General features: G+C 37.9%; 2 protein-coding genes and 1 long non-coding RNA gene across 3 annotated transcripts; 2 read left to right on the forward strand and 1 right to left on the reverse strand.

Moving 5' to 3' along the window:
* Positions 1–58: 58 nt before the first annotated feature.
* On the forward strand, positions 59–3,364 carry LOC112576218. Its single transcript, XR_003101783.1, has 3 exons — positions 59–153; positions 355–446; positions 1,163–3,364. It is a non-coding gene; the product is annotated as an uncharacterized LOC112576218 (long non-coding RNA).
* A 4,261-nt stretch (positions 3,365–7,625) lies between these two features.
* On the forward strand, positions 7,626–9,314 carry LOC112576174 (collagen alpha-2(VIII) chain-like). The gene is made up of 2 exons (XM_025258450.1): positions 7,626–8,077; positions 8,652–9,314. Exons 1-2 carry the CDS (start codon positions 7,645–7,647, stop codon positions 9,041–9,043), a joined length of 825 nt encoding a protein of 274 aa, XP_025114235.1. The 5' UTR covers positions 7,626–7,644; the 3' UTR covers positions 9,044–9,314.
* A 105-nt stretch (positions 9,315–9,419) lies between these two features.
* On the reverse strand, positions 9,420–13,675 carry LOC112575504. Its single transcript, XM_025257415.1, has 4 exons — positions 13,303–13,675; positions 11,576–11,726; positions 11,145–11,233; positions 9,420–10,502 (listed from the first exon to the last, which is right to left on the reverse strand). Exons 1-4 carry the CDS (start codon positions 13,618–13,620, stop codon positions 9,972–9,974), a joined length of 1,089 nt encoding a protein of 362 aa, XP_025113200.1. The 5' UTR covers positions 13,621–13,675; the 3' UTR covers positions 9,420–9,971.
* Between the last annotated feature and the right edge of the window lie 6,623 nt (positions 13,676–20,298).

The following is a 20,298-nucleotide window of genomic DNA, read 5'->3' on the forward strand; positions in this document are numbered from 1 at the left end:
CTTAAGCGGGATTTCTTTTATGAACTATCATTTTTGTTCGCGCTTTTTCCTGTTTTTAGGTAGAACGGTGTGAAAATGGCGGCACCTTCTTGAATGGACGGTGTCGATGTCCTATGGAGTTCGCAGGAGAGACCTGCCAACGACGAATCAGAGGTTTAGAACATTAATTTTGTAGCTTACAATAGTTTTTAATCTTTTGAGTGCAGATATGATCTTGTACGCGTGCGCATGCCTACCTGAGTTTCGATGTCGTTTGGACATGGATGTGCATGAGTGAGAGCTGTCTGTCAGTGATTTCAATATATAAAGTACCTAATATAACACGTTTTCTTATGGTATTTTTGCATGTTTCAGACTGCAAAGAAGCTTTCGACAATGGCTATTTCGTTACGTATCCCGGACGAACACTACTCATTCAGCCTGTAGGTACTTCGACGCCTTTCTGGGTAAGTAGCGAGCAGCTCTTACGGGTGCATGACGATATCATAATATGTCAAATGATTTATCAATTCACACAATAAAATATTAAGAAATGCAAAGCGGTGACGTACAACTTTATTTGTCTTAGAGGACAATTGTGCAGCTAACACTCTAACACAGTCAGTTCAGCCCCTCGATCGACATCTGTCGTTAGGGGAGGGGGAGAGTACATGGATAGACACAGCAGCTGACATGGTCCCATTCTTCCCTATTGTGGGTGATATTCAGCAGGTCCTGTACAGGACGACCACTCCAGTTTTTGACGTTCGTAAGCCAGTTCCTCCTATGGCCATTGCGGAGTTATTACCCTCCAATGTGCCTCGGAGGAGAATTTTCGACAGGTGTTGTGCCAGGTTACATGGCCAAAAACAACCTTCTGTCTCTTGACCGTTGAAAATAGAGGTTCCTGGTTTCCTAAGAGAGTTGCAATCTTGTTTCATACACTAGCACAAGAGCACCAGCAATAAGAAGCATATTGAACCAACAAAATACGGCAGTAAGTTGTGTACATCTGGTATACATTTACCACCTACATTCCGAAACATCCATCGACTTCTTAAATCCATGTAGATTGTCTTTACAACCGTCTTTGCTTACAAAAGTAGTGCTTCCGTGTTTAGCTTTTTTATTACAAGTTCCTAAGCCTTTCATTCGTTTTCAAAGATAACCGGATATCTTACAGATAAACTGTGCCCTTGACTGGGGCGGCGTTGGTTACCCCTTGAAGAGAAGCTACATCAACTCCTTCAACGTCAGCTGGGCGACAGCTAAGACGGGATCGGCGACAACCTGTCGGTGAAGAACTCATCTGAAGACTACTTCATCGGCCTGGAGAACCTCTACCACTTGCTGCGTCAAGCGAATTATTACGCCAACTTGTACATCCGGTACACTTTCAACCAATCCATAAGTATCGGGAGGATAACCTACGGTAACTTTGTTATCGGTCCCGAAAGTGCTAATTACTCTCTTACATATACTGGGGCCTGGCCGTCATCCCCAGAGCCTGCGGGAAATGGCTTCATTGGAGCGCAACCTTTGCCTTTTTTCACCTACGATCACAACACAGATTCCTGTAAGAAGGGATACCCTGGTTGGTTTAGTGCCAACTGCACTGGGTACAGTTTCTTTGCTGACAAGATAGTGTGGCTGATAAATGGTTCAGCAACAAATATTGACTACATAAACATGGCAGTGGGCAGGTCCTCAAATATTACTGAAATTTGATTGGTCCTCCTGGTTCTCTGGTTGGTTCCATCGTCTTTTTTGCCCGCCTTCATATCTAACCAGCCTATTTGTCTGTTTTTGTAGGTGAACATCTCCTGGTAACTTTGTTTGTGAAAATAAAATTAATATTTTTGTCGTCTAATAATTGATTTAGGGACAACAATTTTGTCAAAAGGAACAAATTTTATTTTCAGCAGCTTCCTGCTTGCTTGTTCGATTGCTTATAGATTGTAATTTGTGTATTATTTTCTTTTAAGTTGAGGATTTCCTTCGTGAATCTTGGCGCTAGCAACGCGAGCTAAATCTCACATGTTTTTCGGAAATTGTCTTTATTGAGGTAACTTTACCTTTTCAGAGGCTCATAGAGAGTTTCTTGGCCGTCGGGCTTCTCGGATGCGTGTACCGCGACATAGGGGTGAAAGTAGGGGCTGGGGAATAATAGCAGTGAGTAGCTCGTCAGTGAATGGACCATGTTCTACCATTGAAAACTGTGTTATCATCGTGCTAAATGACTTTTAAAAAAATCAGCATCATCATCAATCAATGATCAATCAATCATCAGCAATAATAAAAATAATATTTTAATACACGATTACCGAAGGGCAGTACTTACATTTGTAGTGTTTCGTTGTCTAAGCCCCATCAACAATATCGTGATATAATCTTAGTTGCTGGCACAGCGTAAAACACAACCAACCCAGCAACAATATATGTATATACGCCTTTAGGCGATTGCTGTGTGCTTTGTAGAAAGAATGCGTGAGTGTGTGCGTGTGTTGTACATCATCACCACTTTAGGGTTCTAACACAGTGGTTCTTATCCAACTAGCGTCTTACCCATTTTTACCCGTGATAAAATTGCCGATGTTAATCTATAGAGCTTTGTAGAATATCTGATTTTTGTGCAAAATGTTGATTACCGACAACGATGTATAAATTTATAGCTAATTTTATGAATTATCATTGCGAAATTAAATTTCCTACTATAAGTATTGTATTTGTATTATATCTAGAAGTAGGTGAATATTTTTTTCTATTAATCTCGTAACCATTCGGTTGATTAAATTTAAATTCTGTCTCCAGTGAGCTTCAACACTAATTCATCTTTTTGCATTTGAAATCCTGTATATATGTTGCCTCTTGTGTAAGCGTGGTATGATGAAGAATTCCTAAGTACAGAAGAGTTTGAATGCTTTGTTTTTTCCCCTTTCCTTCATTAAAGTGCTGCGTATATCTCACTGTCATTCCAAGTTATCAACTTTGCCGCTACCCCTGTAAGCATAATTGTGTTTAGAAATCTGCTTCGTCTGGACCTAAGACTGCGCAGTGTGAGGGAGCCCATGATGTTTGTTAGTTGCGGATATTCTACTTAGTTTCATAATGAAGCTATTGAGTATGAAAAACTAGTAATTGTATTTTAGGTGAAAGATCAACTCTGTGTGATCCTTTTAGATTATGTTCGTGTCGAAAAAAGAATGTGCTTCAATTGGCCTTGTCAGATAAGCGAATTGTAGGCATATGTCCATAATCAGCATTTTTAAGCAGATAGTTTTGATGTTTAAACGCATTTTTAGCCGCACTTTATACCATGTCGAAATGCATTTTATTCACAATAATTTTAAATTATTACTGTGACAGAAGAACAATAAAATATTTACATCGCTTCGAGGCTTTTAGACTTTCTTGGAAGTGTGAATGTGTGTGTGTGTGTGAGAGAGAGATAGATAGAGAGAGAATTTAAAATTGAAGGAGAGAGACGAATATCTTGTCCTTGTCTTTACTCTGACCTACAGGAGTAGACCAACATTGTAGTGCTAACAAGAGAAGGCTATAACAAATTAACGAACTGTGACTTAAGGCATAAACGAGAAAAAAGAAGCAGAAGGGAAACGTACAGAAGGACAATGGACGGCTTGGAAAGAGGGGAAAAAATAAACAAATAGAAAAAGACAACAGGTTTTCATCTGTCCTCTACCTCTGGAGCTTACAAACAAATGACCAATCGCTGCGATGATGGCGTCACAGATTCAATTAACCTTGACCTAAAATGAGACGCGACCGCAATGAGCTCATAAGAACTCTATGAAGTGGTGGGACACATGAGCTTTTAATTGGAGGGGAAATGTTTTTTTCAGCTGATCAAACCGTGATTGGTATGCAGCTTTGACCAAATATCCTGTTCACAGTTACCAAGGGTGAGGTAATTAATGCAGATAATAACTTTACAGGGATTGGTACGTGACATGGAAAATAATTTATGAGGCTGGAAGTAAAAAAATCTGTGTAAAGATATTCTCTAGCACTACCTTATTCTTCCGTTCTCTGCTTCTGGTTTGTGTTGGGTTTATTACGTTCTTTTCTTTTTAAAAATTTGCCTTAGAATGTCTTCTTTCTTTCTGACATTTGTTATTCATTAATTCTAATAATTTTTACTTTTTAAAAAACTGTCAGTTTTAATTTTAATGTCACAGTTGTGATTTTTTTTAATTGTTGTTTTCATTTTCAACTTTTTTCTCACTTCTTTTCTTTCCTAGAATGCCCTTTTGCCATCGTGCCATTTTCATCTCATTATTTACAAGATTTCTCAATCATTCCCCTATAGTGTCGTATTCCTTCCATTGTCTTTTCGATCAGTGTGTGTATAGATTTTCTTCTGTGCTTTATCTGATTCTCATGAAAGCACAATGGAAGCAGATCGAAGTCCCAATGTTACGAAATACAGATCATAGCCGTCCATGTTGATACTGGAACCTTTGGTCGCAGTGCGTAATGAAGGGGAAATAACTATGGAGCAGGGGCCAGCTGCACTGCGTGTCTCTTAGGCGACAGCTAATGTGATGAAATCTGCAAAAATACTATAAACATTTTAACTGACTCTTGCAGCAATGGATACGGATAATTTTCTTTTTTAGCCCTCAGTTAAATGCTATTCAAACTGAAGAAGTCGAGCGGTCTGCGTGCGTTTGAGGTCCAGTGAGTTCCTTGGTGATTTGTTCTGTAGCTGACACTTCTCTAGCATTCAACTACAGTTCTTACTGCAATAATATTTAGTTAGATGCTTACAGCCATTTTAGATATAGTCAGTCCCATATTGTTAATTGTGCAGCAATACTTGGGAGCATTTTGTGAAAGAAAAACGTGCACTAAAGATAGTCACAGATTACAAACAACTGGAAGCTGCTTACCACGAAGCACACACAAGTAAACGCCGTCATGGATTCTTTGGCCTTTAACCTTTTGCTGAACTTAACAAGGAGCCGTGCAACTGGTCACATGACGTGCGGAACGCGTATCTTCTCGCTTTCCTTGGCGCGACTAGTTGTCTTTCTATTTACAGACCATAAACAACACTGTTGAAGTAAACAGCAACGGCCAAGGCGAGAATCGAACGGCAGTCGTACTATCAGTCAGGATCCCAATGCACCATGGTTACCAAGGTAAAGAAAATAGCATTGTAACATCAATAGTAGATGTAGTATTTGGCCGAAGTCTCCCGAATAAGCACATTTGTCTGCTTAGACATCAATTACAAGTTTAGTCTTGCTTCTTCTTCTTCGCCTCTTGTACTTCGATCATTTCATGGTACTCAGAGATATAAGGACGTCAGCACCTAACCTTATAAATCAATCATTTATTTTAAATCAATCAAGTTATCAAAAATTATTTTATCCCAACACTTACTGATCATTTTTATAAATCAAAGCACAATGGAAACAGCTTCTTACTTTATCTATAGAGATACACATGGTTGCCAGCAAAAAACCTAACTAAATAGTGAAAATAAAGAAAATCTGTTGTTCAGAATGTGTGGGGTGGAGTGAAGTGTGTGTGCACGTGCGTGTGTGTGTGTGTGTGTGTGTGTGTGTGTGTGTGTGTGTGTGTCCATGCGTGCTTGTGTGTGACCAGCTGAATGAAAGTCCTTTGGCGAAACAAGTCTAAATTCCAGAATTAATGTTCATCTCATTAATATTTATGTCCAACTCTTCCTAAAGTATTCCAATATTGCAATGTTGCTCATCACCAGAGAATCCGTTGGCGTGTCAGCTGTAGCACATTGTTTATCCCAAGTGGCTGAATATCAATACTCAGATCAATTTTATGGGTAAAATGAAAGGGCCACCTAGGGTGTATCGACAAGATGATTCAGTAGCTGTCACACCTGCTTTTATCCTAATGCAACTTTGGGTTTTAGTTTACAATGTTTTTCATTCTTTTTTCTAAAATGTTTCATTTTAGATAGCATCGGCCTAGAAACGCTTTCCCCCTTTTTATCATAATATCCACTTTTTTCTGCGTTGCCGTTGCTGAGAGTAAACTTTGTATGACAACCAGTATTTTGGATTATTTTAATTAACAAAACAATTTTTCGTCTACACCCCCCAGGGAGAGACAACGTGTGAGATCAGAAACTTGTTTTCAGCTATTGCCGACGATAATAATAATAATAATAATAATAATAATAATAATAATAATAATAATAATAATAATAATAATAATAATAATAATAATAATAATTGTTCGTGGACATCTTTGTATTTAATTAGAATGCCTTCTTTTTTCTTCTTTGTTCCTGTGAAAAGGGACTTGTATATGATAGACACATTGTGTGGCTGGTGTATTTTTATCTATTGCTAGTCTTTCGAACTCGCTTTGTTTGGCAAGAAAGTTGCTTGTCACGTATGGTATCTGGCAAGATACTCTTTCACCAACAGTGTCTAGCAAAAAGTAGTCTTCTTTGTTGTGGTCTTAGTTTCTTTGTCACACACTTTTGTTCCTCACTACAGATACCTACGAATTAAGAGGACGGTTGTCGTACGAAAGGTGTTTGACCTGAGGTTTACACGTCTGATAAACACAGATAACAATACAGGATATCCTGAACTTTAAGACAGAAAGCGGGCACAGCAAGATAATAAAGAGACTGAAGAAGACAGTCCTGTTCTCAGCTTATTTGTGGGCAACAATATCATGCATCTTCAATGATACACTTGAAATAATTCCCCGACATTGTTAAGAAAATAATGGCGAAATGTAACAGGCAAGGGTGGTATTCTTGTCTGGACAGCGTTGGGTTAAATACTTTGTTTTTCTTGTTTAACTGAATGGACGTTCGTGCGTGAATAGAACGAGATCGTCTGCAAAAAGAACAGAAACTGAGGAGTAAAGATGTTTAACATTGAAAAAAATACAGAATATTGGTTGTCACATGCAGTTTGCTCTCCACAATAACAAAACAAAAAAAGTCATTAACCTGCTCTGAAGCCAATTCTAAGAAAATGAAAAAGATCGACTATAAAGCAAAAGTGTGTGAGGATAAGAACATGTCTGACAGCTACTGAAGTGCTAACCACGACTTGTCGCTACACTCTAGGTGGGCACCTCGTTCACCTGCCCAGTGGTAACACAGGTAAAACAAACATTTTATGTCTATAAAAAAAATGTCTGCATGGTTGCAGTATGTTCCCACCTGTTACACCAATTCTGGTGTCTGCAGTCTGTGTTTACGATGTCTCGATTGACTTCCCCCTCCCATGGGTGTCCATCATCACACTGCCTCGCAGCTCTTGCGTTCAACTCCATAAAAATGATATGTTTATTATAAACTTTATCTCTTTCACCAGCTCTCTCTCTCTCACAATAACAGTGACAATAGGGGACAGTTACTGATACACTTGCAACTGACGACTCCATATTATATCAACTGTGTGTGAGAGAGAGAGAGAAGAAAAACATCCTGTTTACTGAAGCTAAGACAGCGTGTCCTGTTTATCTGCTATACGGATCACTACATTGTAACAAAGAGAATTCCCTAATGGTCATATCTCGCAATCTGATTTTCAGGCAGGTTAGGTACAACCGGATGCTGTCAAAACCTGCTGAGCTGGTTCTGTCCGGACACAGGTAAAACACCTATATAAACTGAGACGCCGCGTGGCCATGACAAAAAATCATTTTGTCCAGAACATTCTAGTCGTAAACCTCAACATGGGCAACTCTTTGAGAGAACTCGGGGTCCTCTTTGCTGTACTGTTGTCCGCGATGATTCCTCTTGTGATTCCGACTGGAGTGACGGATGGCCCCGGTCAGGGAAGAAAGGACTTGACCGAAAGGGCCGGCTTGGGCGGGTGCAGAAGTATAGAGACATCTATCGGCGCCCTCGGCAACTCCATCCAAGCCGTGTCCAACGCCGTGGAGACCACGTCCGCCATCACTAGGGGTCAGCAAGACAAACTCGCTGCCCTGGAGGCGAGGATCGCGTCTGTGGAGGGAGACCTGAGGGCGAAGACGGAACAGTACGGAACGTTGGAGAGACTCGTGGCCGGCAACTTGTCTTCCCTTGGCGAGAGTTTGAATGCCGCCAGAATAAAAGGTAAGGATCGGTATTTGTCTTTGCAACGATTGAAGGGCAGCGCTGACGATACGTGATGTCTCGGTGTTTACTCAATCGTTTATTTGCCGTTTCTTTTCCTTTCTGTATTTCATTCATTTCTTGTTTTTTTTTCTTTTTTTTTTTTTGTTTTTTGCTTTTTTGTTGTGTTTTTTTTTTTTTTTTTTTTTTTTTGTTTGTCTTTTTTGTTTGTTTATTTGATTCTTATCTACTTAGTCTTCTTTGAGAAGATACATTCTTCTTCTATTCATCTTTCCCTTACTGTTTTGCTTTTATTTATTTTTTCCTTCCTTCCCATATCATTATATTTTTATGGACTTTTTCTTCAATTTTTTTATACTTGCGGCATTCCGATGTACACTTTTGTCTGCTTCGATCTGATCTCCCTCTGGTCTTGTCGGTCTCTCGACCTTTCTGTAAAATTTTTATCTGCTAGTGGTCACGACCTTAGAAAATCGCCCCCTTTATTGCCTTCATCTTCATCCCAATGTCTACGTCCTTTGCCTGTTTGATCACGAATGCTCACCTGCTTGACATTTTCATTTTGTCTCTCTAGTGGGGTTCACGGTCAGATACTCCAATGATCCGGTGACCGGCATCCCAGCCAATGGCATCTACAAGTTTAACGAGATTGTGACCGACGTTGGTGGCGGCTACAGCACCCTGACCGGCATCTTCACATCCCCTGTCACAGGCATGTACGCGTTTCACCTCAACGTCATGTCCACCAACGACAATTCGGCCATCCACCTGGCCATCATGAAGGAAGGGACGCCAGTGGGCAACGTGTGGGCCGAAGGAACAAGTGACGTCAACGACCAGGGTTCCACGACTGTGGTGGTGTCCATGCAGCAAGGGCAGCAAGCGTGGGTGGCGCACCGAGCGGGAGCAACTCCCATCAGAGGTGGCCCCTGGGGGGTTTTCAGTGGCTTTCTTGTGCAAGGGTAAGGCTACTTCACACGAAAACCAAAAAGGAAAAAAAAACGATTTGTTGCAAGCCCGCTGCCATCGAGTTTGTAAAATCAACATTATCTCATATAAAGTGAAACAAATTATAGCTTCTGACGGCATTTTTCAACAGAAAAAAATGAAAGAGTATGAATATAACAGAGGAACTGCCTTTTAAAATAAATAAATAAAAAAAGCTCGCCGTGTTCATACAAAAGTGCCACAGGAGTGTATTTGTCTTATAATGAAAATAAATACTGCTGTAACTGTATATCGTGTTAAACGCCTCGTTTTTCTATTATATTGACAGGTTTGAATTTTAAAAGTTGTATTCGATTATTTAATACTAAGTTTAGAACAACTACCAACCTTTAATACTATTCGTATTTATTTTTTAAAGTAGAATATTATTACTGAAAGTATACTTACCGAATACTGTTTACTTTAGGAAGTGAGAAAATGGAAAACAGTCCCGACTCTTTCTATCACACACACACCACCTTTACATGCTCGCACACGTGGTTAAATTCAAAAATGCACATGTTGAAAATATTTTTATAGACATCTGTATATAGAAGAAACAAACATTTTGGTACTTGGAATTATCTAATCTGATTTATTTTTATATTACCCCAACAAGCAATTTTATTGATTATAATTGATTATAAATCTGAAGATCCTAGCTACTCCAAAGTATAGATAGCTTATATATCCTCCAAGCGGTGTACAAAATATGTCTGCAAAAAGGTGTATCAGTAAGGATTATATCTAACATAGTGCAAAAATCACTGTAATTTTCTGGATTTTCCCTGGATATTAGATAATCAAAAACTTCTTTCTTAGTTTGAAAGCAAATCAGGTCTCTATGACACGACAGTATATCCCCGAAATGCTGATAAGATGGGTAGACAAAAAGTTGATAGTAACATCAATTTACATTAAAATTAGAACTCCTGAACACTTGGATGAACAGGTAGTCGACATTTTTAGGTTCTCCATTTACTGGCCACACCACCGAGTCAGCAAAAGGAGGAGACTCGGCGCAATCCGACCCAAACCACCCCGGGTACCCTTTTTTACAGGAGTTCGGGTCATGATCAAAAGTGGAGAAAAGAAGGGCAGAATCATTGAAAACATTGTCCAGGAACTCAGTCTGTGCTGAGTTGACTGACTCGTATGAGAGGGCGTAGGACGAGCTTTCTGGTCCGACAACAAAACTTTCGTAGGTCAACCACCCTTCAGATGGATTGCTGTCGAAGTGGCAATACACTGTGGCAAAATAATCTGCCTGACTCAGCAAGTTGTGGAGGTTCTCCAGTCCGATGAAGAAGTTGGATGAATCGGTCATTGTCGTGTCTCCGATTCCGGTCTTTGCTGTCGCCCAGCTGACATTGGAGCTCATTATGCCGTTTCGTATGAGAATATAGTTGAAACCCCCGTTATTGAGAAGACATAAAATCTGCAAGATTAACGATCTTTGTTTGATTTTATTCTTATAGAAAAGCTTAATTTTATCACTTGTTCATTCCAGGAAAGAGAATTCAGTTCGCCAGTTCTATGCAATTAACTCATTTATCATCTGCAAAAATAAAATAAATAAGGACGATGATTCTCGCTGTTTAACAATAACTAAAATATTTTACAATCTTATGTTTCTAAAACTGTTAAAGAAAATATTATAAGAAATGTGGCAATTTATTTAAATCTATTTTTGAAAAATATTTTAAAAAGTAAAATGAAGCTTTTTATTGGAAAAAATTTCAAACTGTATTTTTGGATTGCCTAGGATGAACTGGTTGTTCAGTCTAAAGTGTTTCATTCATTGTAAAGGCTGCACTTAATGTACGGCTTTCACTTATTGTGAAAGCTCCTCTCATTATGGAGGCTTTCTCTGCTCATTGTACAGGTTTCATTTATCTGTTCTTCAGTAACTGTCTACTTTTTGCTGCTTTAGTCTGTTCTTGTTTTCCGTACCTGATTTTCATTTCTTTTTTGTTTCGTCTGTTTAATTATTTTTTTTAATTTATTTATTTATTTCGTTTATTTTATTTTCCATTTTTGAGTTCCGTTCTGTTTAATTTCTCTCCTGTTCACCACTTACCCAGAAAGGTGTTATCGCCCCTGCAGGTTGTATTAGTAGCGGAACACTCCGAGATGTTCTGTATCCATTATCATAAGGTTCTGTGCAGTCTGATACCAATGATTAAAAAAAATTAATGTTGTAGGTAGTAAGAAAAGAAAGAGAAAAGTTTAAAAGACAAGAAAGAGCGAAAACAAAAGAAAGAAAAAATAAAAAGAAGAAAAGACAGAAAGAAAAACAAAGAGGAAATGACAGATATAAAAGACGAAAGAAAAAAGAAAGAAGGAAAGAAAGCGAGGAGATGCCAACTACATATATTTGTATCTTAATTCTTTGTTACATCTTTCTATCCTTCCATTGAATAAAGACTCAGAAAGGAGAAAAATCACAAAGAAACAATTTTCAGTGGTCACGTACACACCACTGTTAGCATGCTAGTACACATTATGTACCTCTGATTAGTCGCTGGCATGTTGTCCCGCCATATTGCCTGCGACATTGGCACCGTCCTCCCACGAGAGTTCCTCCATTTTCACACTGCAGTTCTTCTGTTGTGTCTACAGTCGGAGTTACTGTAACCTCGCTTATCTCTTCCGATTGAAGCTTGAGACAGAACAAACGGGAAACATAAATCAACTAAAGATTAGCTTAAACCCAAACGCGACTGTTGTATTCTATTAGTATACTTAAATTAACTTGTTTTGGTTTTTATTCTATTTGTCTACAGTTATTTTCTGTCCAAACTGACTTTTCCGCTATTTTCTCAAATAACTCTCTTATGCCTACAATCTAGTCATCATTGAAATCTGTGGTTAAAGATTAAAATGATAAAAGATTAGACTACAAAATTAATTTACAATCTACAGTCGGCCGTCACCCTTCGCAGGTTCCGCTTTCGTGATTTTGATTATTTGTTGGTTTACCAAGAAAAATTTACGAGTATTTTTTTTTTCTTTGTCTGTTTTTTTTTTTTTTTTTTTTTTGTTTTATGGTTACTGTAGAAAATTGCAGACATAGACTAGAAAGTATAGTGAAAACGTTTACAAAAAGAAAAATGGATAAAGTGACAAATATCTAAAATATAGAGTTTTAATCTCTTGTATCGTTTACTTAAAGAAATACGCTCACACCTTTTTGGAAAAATTACTATTGTTCGTAAAGAGTTTATGTGCACCGATGAACTGATGACTGTACTCTCTTGGGAGGATGAATAGGCTCTTGTTACACACTTAGTTTTCCATTTAACTCACTATCGTTGCTTGTCTGTCCATGGAAGCTTGCAAGTGATTTTTTTTACCCACTCGAGCTGCTCATTTCCGGTGACGATAAAATATAAAATCATTTCCAGAAGTCCAGAAGCAGTAAAGTATTTTTTTAAAATGTATTATTAATTTGAGAAATTCTTGGTCGAAGTAGGGGAGATAGGTAACTACTGCTCTAGAACTAGTAATATGTAGGTTATTTCCCCTAGTTCGGCCTTTAAGAAGGGAATAAAGTCACAAAGTAAAACGAAAAAAAAAATCAATAACAAAATTCAAAAATATTAAAGGTCTTTCCTCTGGATGATTGCATTTAAGAAAACATAAGACTGAACACGTAGTCCTTTAGAGAAGTAAAATAACTCTGGCCTGCAGACTTGCATGTCCGTGCGTATGTTTGCTAGTAAAGTTTCCGTATTTGTCACACTGTCCGCTGGTCAGCTTAGAAAATACAGGGGCGCGAAACTATTGTGCAAATATTTTCTTTAATAAGTGTGTAGTTTAAAATATAAAAGTGTGAGGGGCACACCTATTAAAAGTCTGATCATCACAAATTTTAGAACTATCTATATATTCATTGATAAGGTTATTAATGAAAAATAATTATCATTTTTTTCTAAGAGTTCCCCTTACACTTTTATATTTTAAGTTAAATTTATTATAGAAACTTTCAAGACCTAAGTAAAAACATTATCCCCTTTTCAGTGCATTTCAAATAAAAGTGTGTTTTAATTTTTTTCTTAAGGTACGTGTGTGTGTGTGTGTTAGTCTACAGTACTGACGCTGTAATTTTAAATTTAGAAAACATTGTTGCACATCAGCATGCAGTATACCTAGATTTCTAACGATACTAAGAAAGCCGAAACTGATGATGTGATTTTGCAATCAATTTTTGTCTGCAAAAAAAAAAAAAAACTAACCTTCTCCCACAGGAAGCAATTCTGTAGCGCAACATCCTTCAAGAAATTGCTGACCTCGAAGCTTTCTTCGTCATGGAGACTGCACTCAACTTGTCGAGGAAAACCATCACACGGACAAACGTTGATCACGTGACAGCGGTCGTTCCGGGAACACATTGCGGCGCAGGTTAACGTCGACCTCGCAACAACAGTGTTCAGCACTGGACCGACGTACAGGTCGTCGTCGGGCCGTCTGATGTACCTGCTGGTCGACGCACTGAGCTCGGAAGACAACGTCAGGCGAAGAAAAACAGGTGTGAGGAGAAATAATGCTGTCATTGGGATAGGAAGGCGTGCTAAAAATAGAAAATACAAATAAGATCATCGTTAATACATTACTCATCATCTGTCATCTTTCTTGTTGTTGTTGTTGTTGTTGTTGTTGTTGTTGTTGTTGTTGTTGTTGTTGTTGTTCTTCTTCTTCTTCTTCTTCTTCTTCTTCTTCTTCTTCTTCCTCTTCTTCTTTCTTTCTTTTTCTTTTTTTTTTCTTTTTTCTACTTTCTTCTCCGTTACCACCATTTCATCCTCCACGTTGTCACAGCTACTTTACCCATCTTAAACGCTGCTACGACTGCTGCTGCTGAGAATCCAGTATTTTACGTCTGTGCTTTGGCAGAGCTCTCTAGTGACTGAGCATGAAACAGTCATCTGACTCAAAGCAAGTGCAAACGTGTCTGACTCGGGTAAGTGCAAGCCATCAGTCGGGTGCATGCATTGACCGGTCCTTCCAAAACATCCTCACAACCGCCCACTCAACATAAAATATTCCTCCGCTCACAAAACTTCATCGTTCTTAATCTTACCATGCTGGTAATAAATAAATGAATGTGTTAACAATCTACTCATCAGCAGTTACACAAAACCGAAATATGTTGACTCATTTGAGCATGCTTGTTCAGCATTCAAACACAATTTAACAGCAAAATGCCTTCAGATCTCACAAAACACAGACCCGCGCGAGTTTCCATGAACTTAATGTGGACACGAGCATATCAGATTACTGTAGCAGATATCTGTTGTCAAAGTATTTCACCAGGAGGAAATTACAGCATTCGAAAACCTGACTGGGAACTGAAAACACCCAGAACTCAATAAACGAAAAAAAGGAAAAGAACGAACACGAACTGTTCGAACCTGTTGAAATTAAAGAGTATAACTTTCAGTTCAACGTGACATTTGCGTCGACACCTGAGCAGGTGTTTGTTTACCCTTATTGAAATTGGGATATGGACACGGGGTATGATGATATCTGTTTGTCATAGAAGTCCTAGAGATAAACTAAAAAAATAAACTGAAATCAATTCAGCATCAAACAGCAGTCTCCAGCCCTTTTTGTCATTTTTATCTCTGTGGTCATTATCAACATTTTATTCATTTAGTTCACTTCTTCATTGATGCCAGTTGATCAACAGTTAGATTGGTCCTAGGGTATTGGTCTTTGGAGAGAAAAACTAGAAGGGTTGACAGAACCCTCCAGGAAGCACTGTTCTGAGCAAGGGTGACCAAGGCCGACAAGAAACGACCGGTCCAACTCTTGGATCTCAGGATGGCGTGTAGAGCAGGATTGGAACAGGGAGGGACGTGTGAAGTCTGTAGTCGGTAACAAACCTATTCTCTTGTTGGATTCCCTCAAGTAATGAGGCTGTTGGTTTCGCAAACCTCAGGGTAACCACAAAGAATCTGTTAAAGATCGAATAAACCTCCGAAAAAGCATGGGCTTTCACTCACACATGGAAGTCGGCAAGTATACACTAAGAGTTAAAAAGGTATGTCCTATTATTAATAATTATCTATCCTTATATTAATAAAGAGGGAAAAGTAAAATATAATAATTAATAATCATTATCATCATCATCTAATTAAAAAGAAATTTGTCCGAATGTTAATAAAGAACTAAAACATAAAAACAATTCGTCCTAATACTAATGAAGAGCTTATAATCTTGTTCTGTAAAGGATTTGGTAGTGTAAAGATCTTTCCCATTTATTTCAGTGTCGAACAATTAGCAAAGCCACGAGAAAATCTCGCATGATTATATAATAATATATACTAACTATATAGATAGAAAGCAGTAAGTGTGTATTTATACTTACAGTTCGTCTGGGTCTTAAGTAAGTTTTAACTCTTACCATGTTTCAGTATGTGCTGCTCTTCAAACGTTTAATAAGTGTTGTCTTAAATAAATATGTTCATGTACTTTGAGCTCAGAATTATTTAATTTTGATGCTTTTCATTTTGTTTTGTCTTATTTCCCTTTCTTCCTTTTTCTCTTTCTGTCTCTTTTTTTTTTTTTTTTTTATCAATCACTTCTCACTGAATAAAAGCTTTTAGCTATGTTCAAAACAACTTCTGCATTTTCACGGTATCTCCGTTAAAGTGTTATAAAAGAACAAAAGCAGAAAGCAAGAGAAAGGACTGAAGACCCGTTGGAGTTATTGTATCAACAGGACAATTAACAAAATGTTCACATAGGAAAAATACAATCCAAAAGCGGTTCATTAAAATATAATAAACACATTTTTTTTTTTAAGAACTCTTTTTTTCTAAATAGATAACAGTAACAGAATGGGGAAGCCGAATTTCGTAAAAGGGAACGAACCCAGTCATCACTGAACGTCTCATTTGTTATTTCCCTTTGCTATCTAAGGATGTCGCAACAAAGGCACTCATGTGAGTTGCTGAAAAAAGAGATTTGAAAGAAAACTTCATTCCTTATTCCCACTTGATATATTAATTAGCATTCACACAAATAAGAAATGATGAGCATTGGTTGTCCACTGTGCAAAAAGTTCTAACATCAAAACCAACTTTAAATGTCACGTTCCACAAACAAAATTCTGTTTTTGCATGTTCATGAGCTAGTTTGCACATGGGAGTAGCTGACCTCTGATTATTATAATACATTACAGAGAGAAAATCAACAAGAGAGGAGCTTCTAGGAAATGAACGCACCAGAAGTTCAATGAAAAGAAGGAAGATGAAATGTTTAAGCCTGTCGACAGTGAACACCGGTGTAGCGCTGTTTGAACAAGAGCCCGTCATTTGCCAAGGAGATGATAGTTGTTTACTTTTATTGACATTTCGATTTTGTCGTTAGAATCCATGTTAAAACAGCTTTTTACGTATTTATGCTAAACTAGTCACTACTTGATACAAACGCTAGTAGTTGTTGACTAGCACCTGCTACCACCGGATATTCCGAGTGGGTAGTAACTGCTGATTGCTATTCTGAAGTCACAACGAAATTACCGAGAGAAACACTTGCTCTAACGACAGTCACTGCCACTCTGGCACTAGAGTCAGGTGACACACGATGTCACGTGACACTCGACTGGGAAGATATTGATTTCCATCATTGATTCTGAGCCTGTACTCCAGTTATATCATCCTCTATTGCTGGAAATTAATTGCGCTAAAGAGAAAAAAAAATTAAAAACCTCCAAGGAAAGTTGTTCATGACAATTAGGAAACGAAGACAAATCTATTTTACGACAAATTGAAATAGTAAAATGATGTGCACACTCAAACGAAGCTAATTTAGAACTACCACCTCTAAATGTATTTATATTAAAATAAAATATAAATCTGAACATACTAAAGATGTCCTCAGCCTGAAAAATTACGTTACAAAAAACTAATTCTGTGCTATTACATGAGTGCAGCTTGACATTTACGCGAGAAATATTCGTTAATTGTGAATTGCCAAAAACAAATACCAGTACCCACCCAACCACCTCACACACACATGTATAGGCACGAGCATGAGCACATTTATATGAATATTATTAAACACACAGCTGCAAAGTAAAAAAAAAATATTACAGCAGATTTTTATCTTGGAGTTGGGAGATGAAATATTTTTATAACATCCATTATCCTCTCAAACGACCATTTGGGAATTTTCAAATTGGAGGAGGATTGGTGCAATATTGATGCAGACCTCCTTACATATATCGGTCTTCTTCCAATGAAAATGTGTTTTTCAGTCTGAAAAGATTCGTCTTGTTCACGGTAAGTCGTTATGTCGTCTATCCTTGGCTGGTAGTAAATATTTCTAACATACAGCGAGCAGTTGAATGCATATGACTGTAAATCAAAATTTCTCTAGAAAACTCATTTATGTGGAGGCTTTTAATGCCAATGCTGAAAATCATTTTCCTTTGATTACAAGAAAAACACTGCAGGTAATTTAAGGTAGCAGCACGCGCACAAAGTGAGAGTAAGAGTGAAGGAAGGAGAGTTGCGTGACTTCAAGAAACGTTCGTCTGCTGATGATGTAAAAGGTTAAACTCGGAACATTTGTTTATCGTCCTCGGTACGCTTCTCAAAACAAACAAAAAAAACAACAACTAACCAAACAACAACCAACCAAACAAATCAACAAACAAACCAACAAACAAACCAACAAGCACAACAAACATGTAATTTCTGTAGCGCATGCTCACGCTCGTGTAGAAGCATGCTATCCACGCTTGAGACAAGCACAAGACATGGACAACATACGAAGAACGGAAGGATAAACAGTGCCAATAAGTAATAAAAGACAAATATAGAAGATGCAGAGAGGAATCCGGTAACAACAACCAGTAAGGACTGAGAGCTTGAATATTGGAGCCAGATCTCTCCCTTCCTCACTTATGTGATAGTTCAGAAATTCAAATAAGAATTTACAAGATCGTCTTTCTCTATGTACTATTAAAATGATTAAAAGGATTTTTAATATAAAACTAAGTACTCATAGCAAAGGAAGAGAGAAATTTGACAAGATTTTCTGCCATGAAGTGAGAAATTAGCTTCATAACCAAGAAAGCAGGACAGTCTCTAACATTATCAAAATTATATTGTTGTTAATCTTAGCTGATGATTTCATATTTCTTGTCAGAATGAACTATCACGAAACTTCGCTAACCTGACCACTTTGTTAGCTGGACACCATCTGAATTTATTAATGCTCTGCTCTTGCCATGCATGCCATCAGACCACGATGCTAAACGTGAGCACAGCTCAGGACAAACACTCATTCTCTCAACAAGAAGAAGGACCTTGGCCACTGTGTCCTTTCCCGTGTCTGTGCCATATGCTCCTCCAGGATGTCTGGTGGTGCCATCTAACGGTTACAAGCCTTGGGAAAACCCATACGACCTCGTCACCCACAGGGTATGTTGGCTTGGCATGCTGATGAAAGTTGACAAGCTTTTACTTGATAAAAAGGACTTTTGGTACTAGAGTTATACTTGAATCTGTAAACAGTTTTCAACATTTATTCGTTTTTTATTGTTTATCTTTGGTTATTTAAATGGAGTTTTTTGTTTGCTTGTTTGTTTTGTTGGTTTTTGTGGTTTGTTTGGTTTTCTTTTTGTTTTTGTTTTTGTTTCGTTTTTTGTTGTTTTTTTGTTTTGTTTTATGTAAGAACAATCTGAAGTTGATATGAAAATGTCTTTTTATCATTTTAATGGTTGTCGCCTACTGAATTTTGTCAGCGGAAATCACAGCCTGAAGCACACTTTTATGCACTAAGTAGAGAGAAAAATAACACATGGTTAACACAACCAACTTAGCGTCCTTATATCCTGCAAGCAGCAGGCAGGCCATAGTCTCTCAGTATTAATATTCTAACAGTTCGTTATGTAAATACCTTATACCACATCAATGTACATGGATGACAATTTAGCAAACAGAGTGTAACAAATGTACGGATGATGTACCCTAAATAAACAAGAGCAAAGCCTCTAAAGTGCTGGCAGGTCGATTCTGTGGCCTTTACAAAAATTGCAATGTCAATAATAAGCAAGAACTAAACAATTAAACCATTAATCAGCTCATCGAGATGTTTAACTGGTATATAGAGACGTTGAGAGTGCAGCTGCAACTTATTGCGACAATTGTCAAGCAGCTGTCCGTGTCAAAGCGAGCAGCTGCTTTGTGAGCCAAACAGATGAAACAAGCTTCAGTAAATGACATATTATACCTGACAGACATGAAGTGTCCACGTGTGTTGAAGGTTGCCTTTTGGGTGAACAGGCTGAGTTCCTCTTTAAAGTCATCGTCAATGCCACTGCCACTCCGATTCTCTTCCTGTTTGGGTTTCCCGCCAACATCCTCAACGCCATCATCTTCTATCGTCAAGGGGCTTCGAGAGAGGATAAACATGTGTTTATTCACTCTGTCTCTGGCTGACCTCGTGGCCTTGACAGCACAGTTTTTCCTCAACTTGGAACAGATGTACAGGGCCTTGTTCAACGTCCAGGCTGGGTATTTCAAGAAAACATTAATAGGTTAGTATAAAATGCCTTTCATCTTACTTCGCATATTTCTTGTATTAGATGTGTTTAGTATTACATAGGATGCAAGCGCACAGAGAGTGAGAACCCTGGGTTCTCAGTTAAAAGTTTGGTTCTTGAACATGTAAATCCTCTTTGGCTTACAAGGCTAGACTAGCTTGGCTAAATAAAATATCAGTTGTTGTCTCGGCGAGAAAAAGAACAACCAACCATCCATTGATAACACAAAAGATGATTATGCAATTACTAACAGAACATCTAATTTATAAATTCTTCCATTATAGTAGTAGTAGTGTTGTTGTTGTTGTTGTTGTTGTTGTTGTTGTTGTTGTTGTTGTTTGCTGTTAAAGTTATACTTGAAATGAGAAGCTTAATACTTATTTTGCTAAGTTACTATTTTATGCTCGTTGTACCACCTTCATCTCTCTCTCTCTGTCCTTTCTTTCTCTTACACACACACAACGAAACAAATAAACCAACGTACACATACACAAAACACAAAGAAATAAACATAAATCTCAAAGTTGTACACATGCACCTGCTTACGTATCATAAGGGAAAGAAATGCAGTTTCAAGTCTTACCCTTCGAAATATTTACACATTTGGGAAGACTGAAAGAACAAATACCTCATTTTAATTTATTTTTTTTTTTAAACTGTCAAAGGTCGAATAGCT

The sequence above is a fragment of the Pomacea canaliculata genome, linkage group LG11, assembly GCF_003073045.1.
Source record: "Pomacea canaliculata isolate SZHN2017 linkage group LG11, ASM307304v1, whole genome shotgun sequence".
Taxonomy (NCBI): domain Eukaryota; kingdom Metazoa; phylum Mollusca; class Gastropoda; order Architaenioglossa; family Ampullariidae; genus Pomacea; species Pomacea canaliculata.

Excerpts from the sequence above, each read along its gene's own strand:
- LOC112575504 (XM_025257415.1), bottom strand. The coding sequence starts at position 13,620 with ATGACAGCATTATTTCTCCTCACACCTGTTTTTCTTCGCCTGACGTTG. Across the intron at positions 11,727-13,302 it reads ATTGCTTCCTGTGGGAGAAG|CTTCAATCGGAAGAGATAAG; the intron begins GTTAGTTTTTTT and ends TTCTGTCTCAAG. Across the intron at positions 11,234-11,575 it reads ATGCCAGCGACTAATCAGAG|ACTGCACAGAACCTTATGAT; the intron begins GTACATAATGTG and ends CATTGGTATCAG.
- LOC112576174 (XM_025258450.1), top strand. The coding sequence starts at position 7,645 with ATGACAAAAAATCATTTTGTCCAGAACATTCTAGTCGTAAACCTCAAC. Across the intron at positions 8,078-8,651 it reads GAATGCCGCCAGAATAAAAG|TGGGGTTCACGGTCAGATAC; the intron begins GTAAGGATCGGT and ends TTGTCTCTCTAG.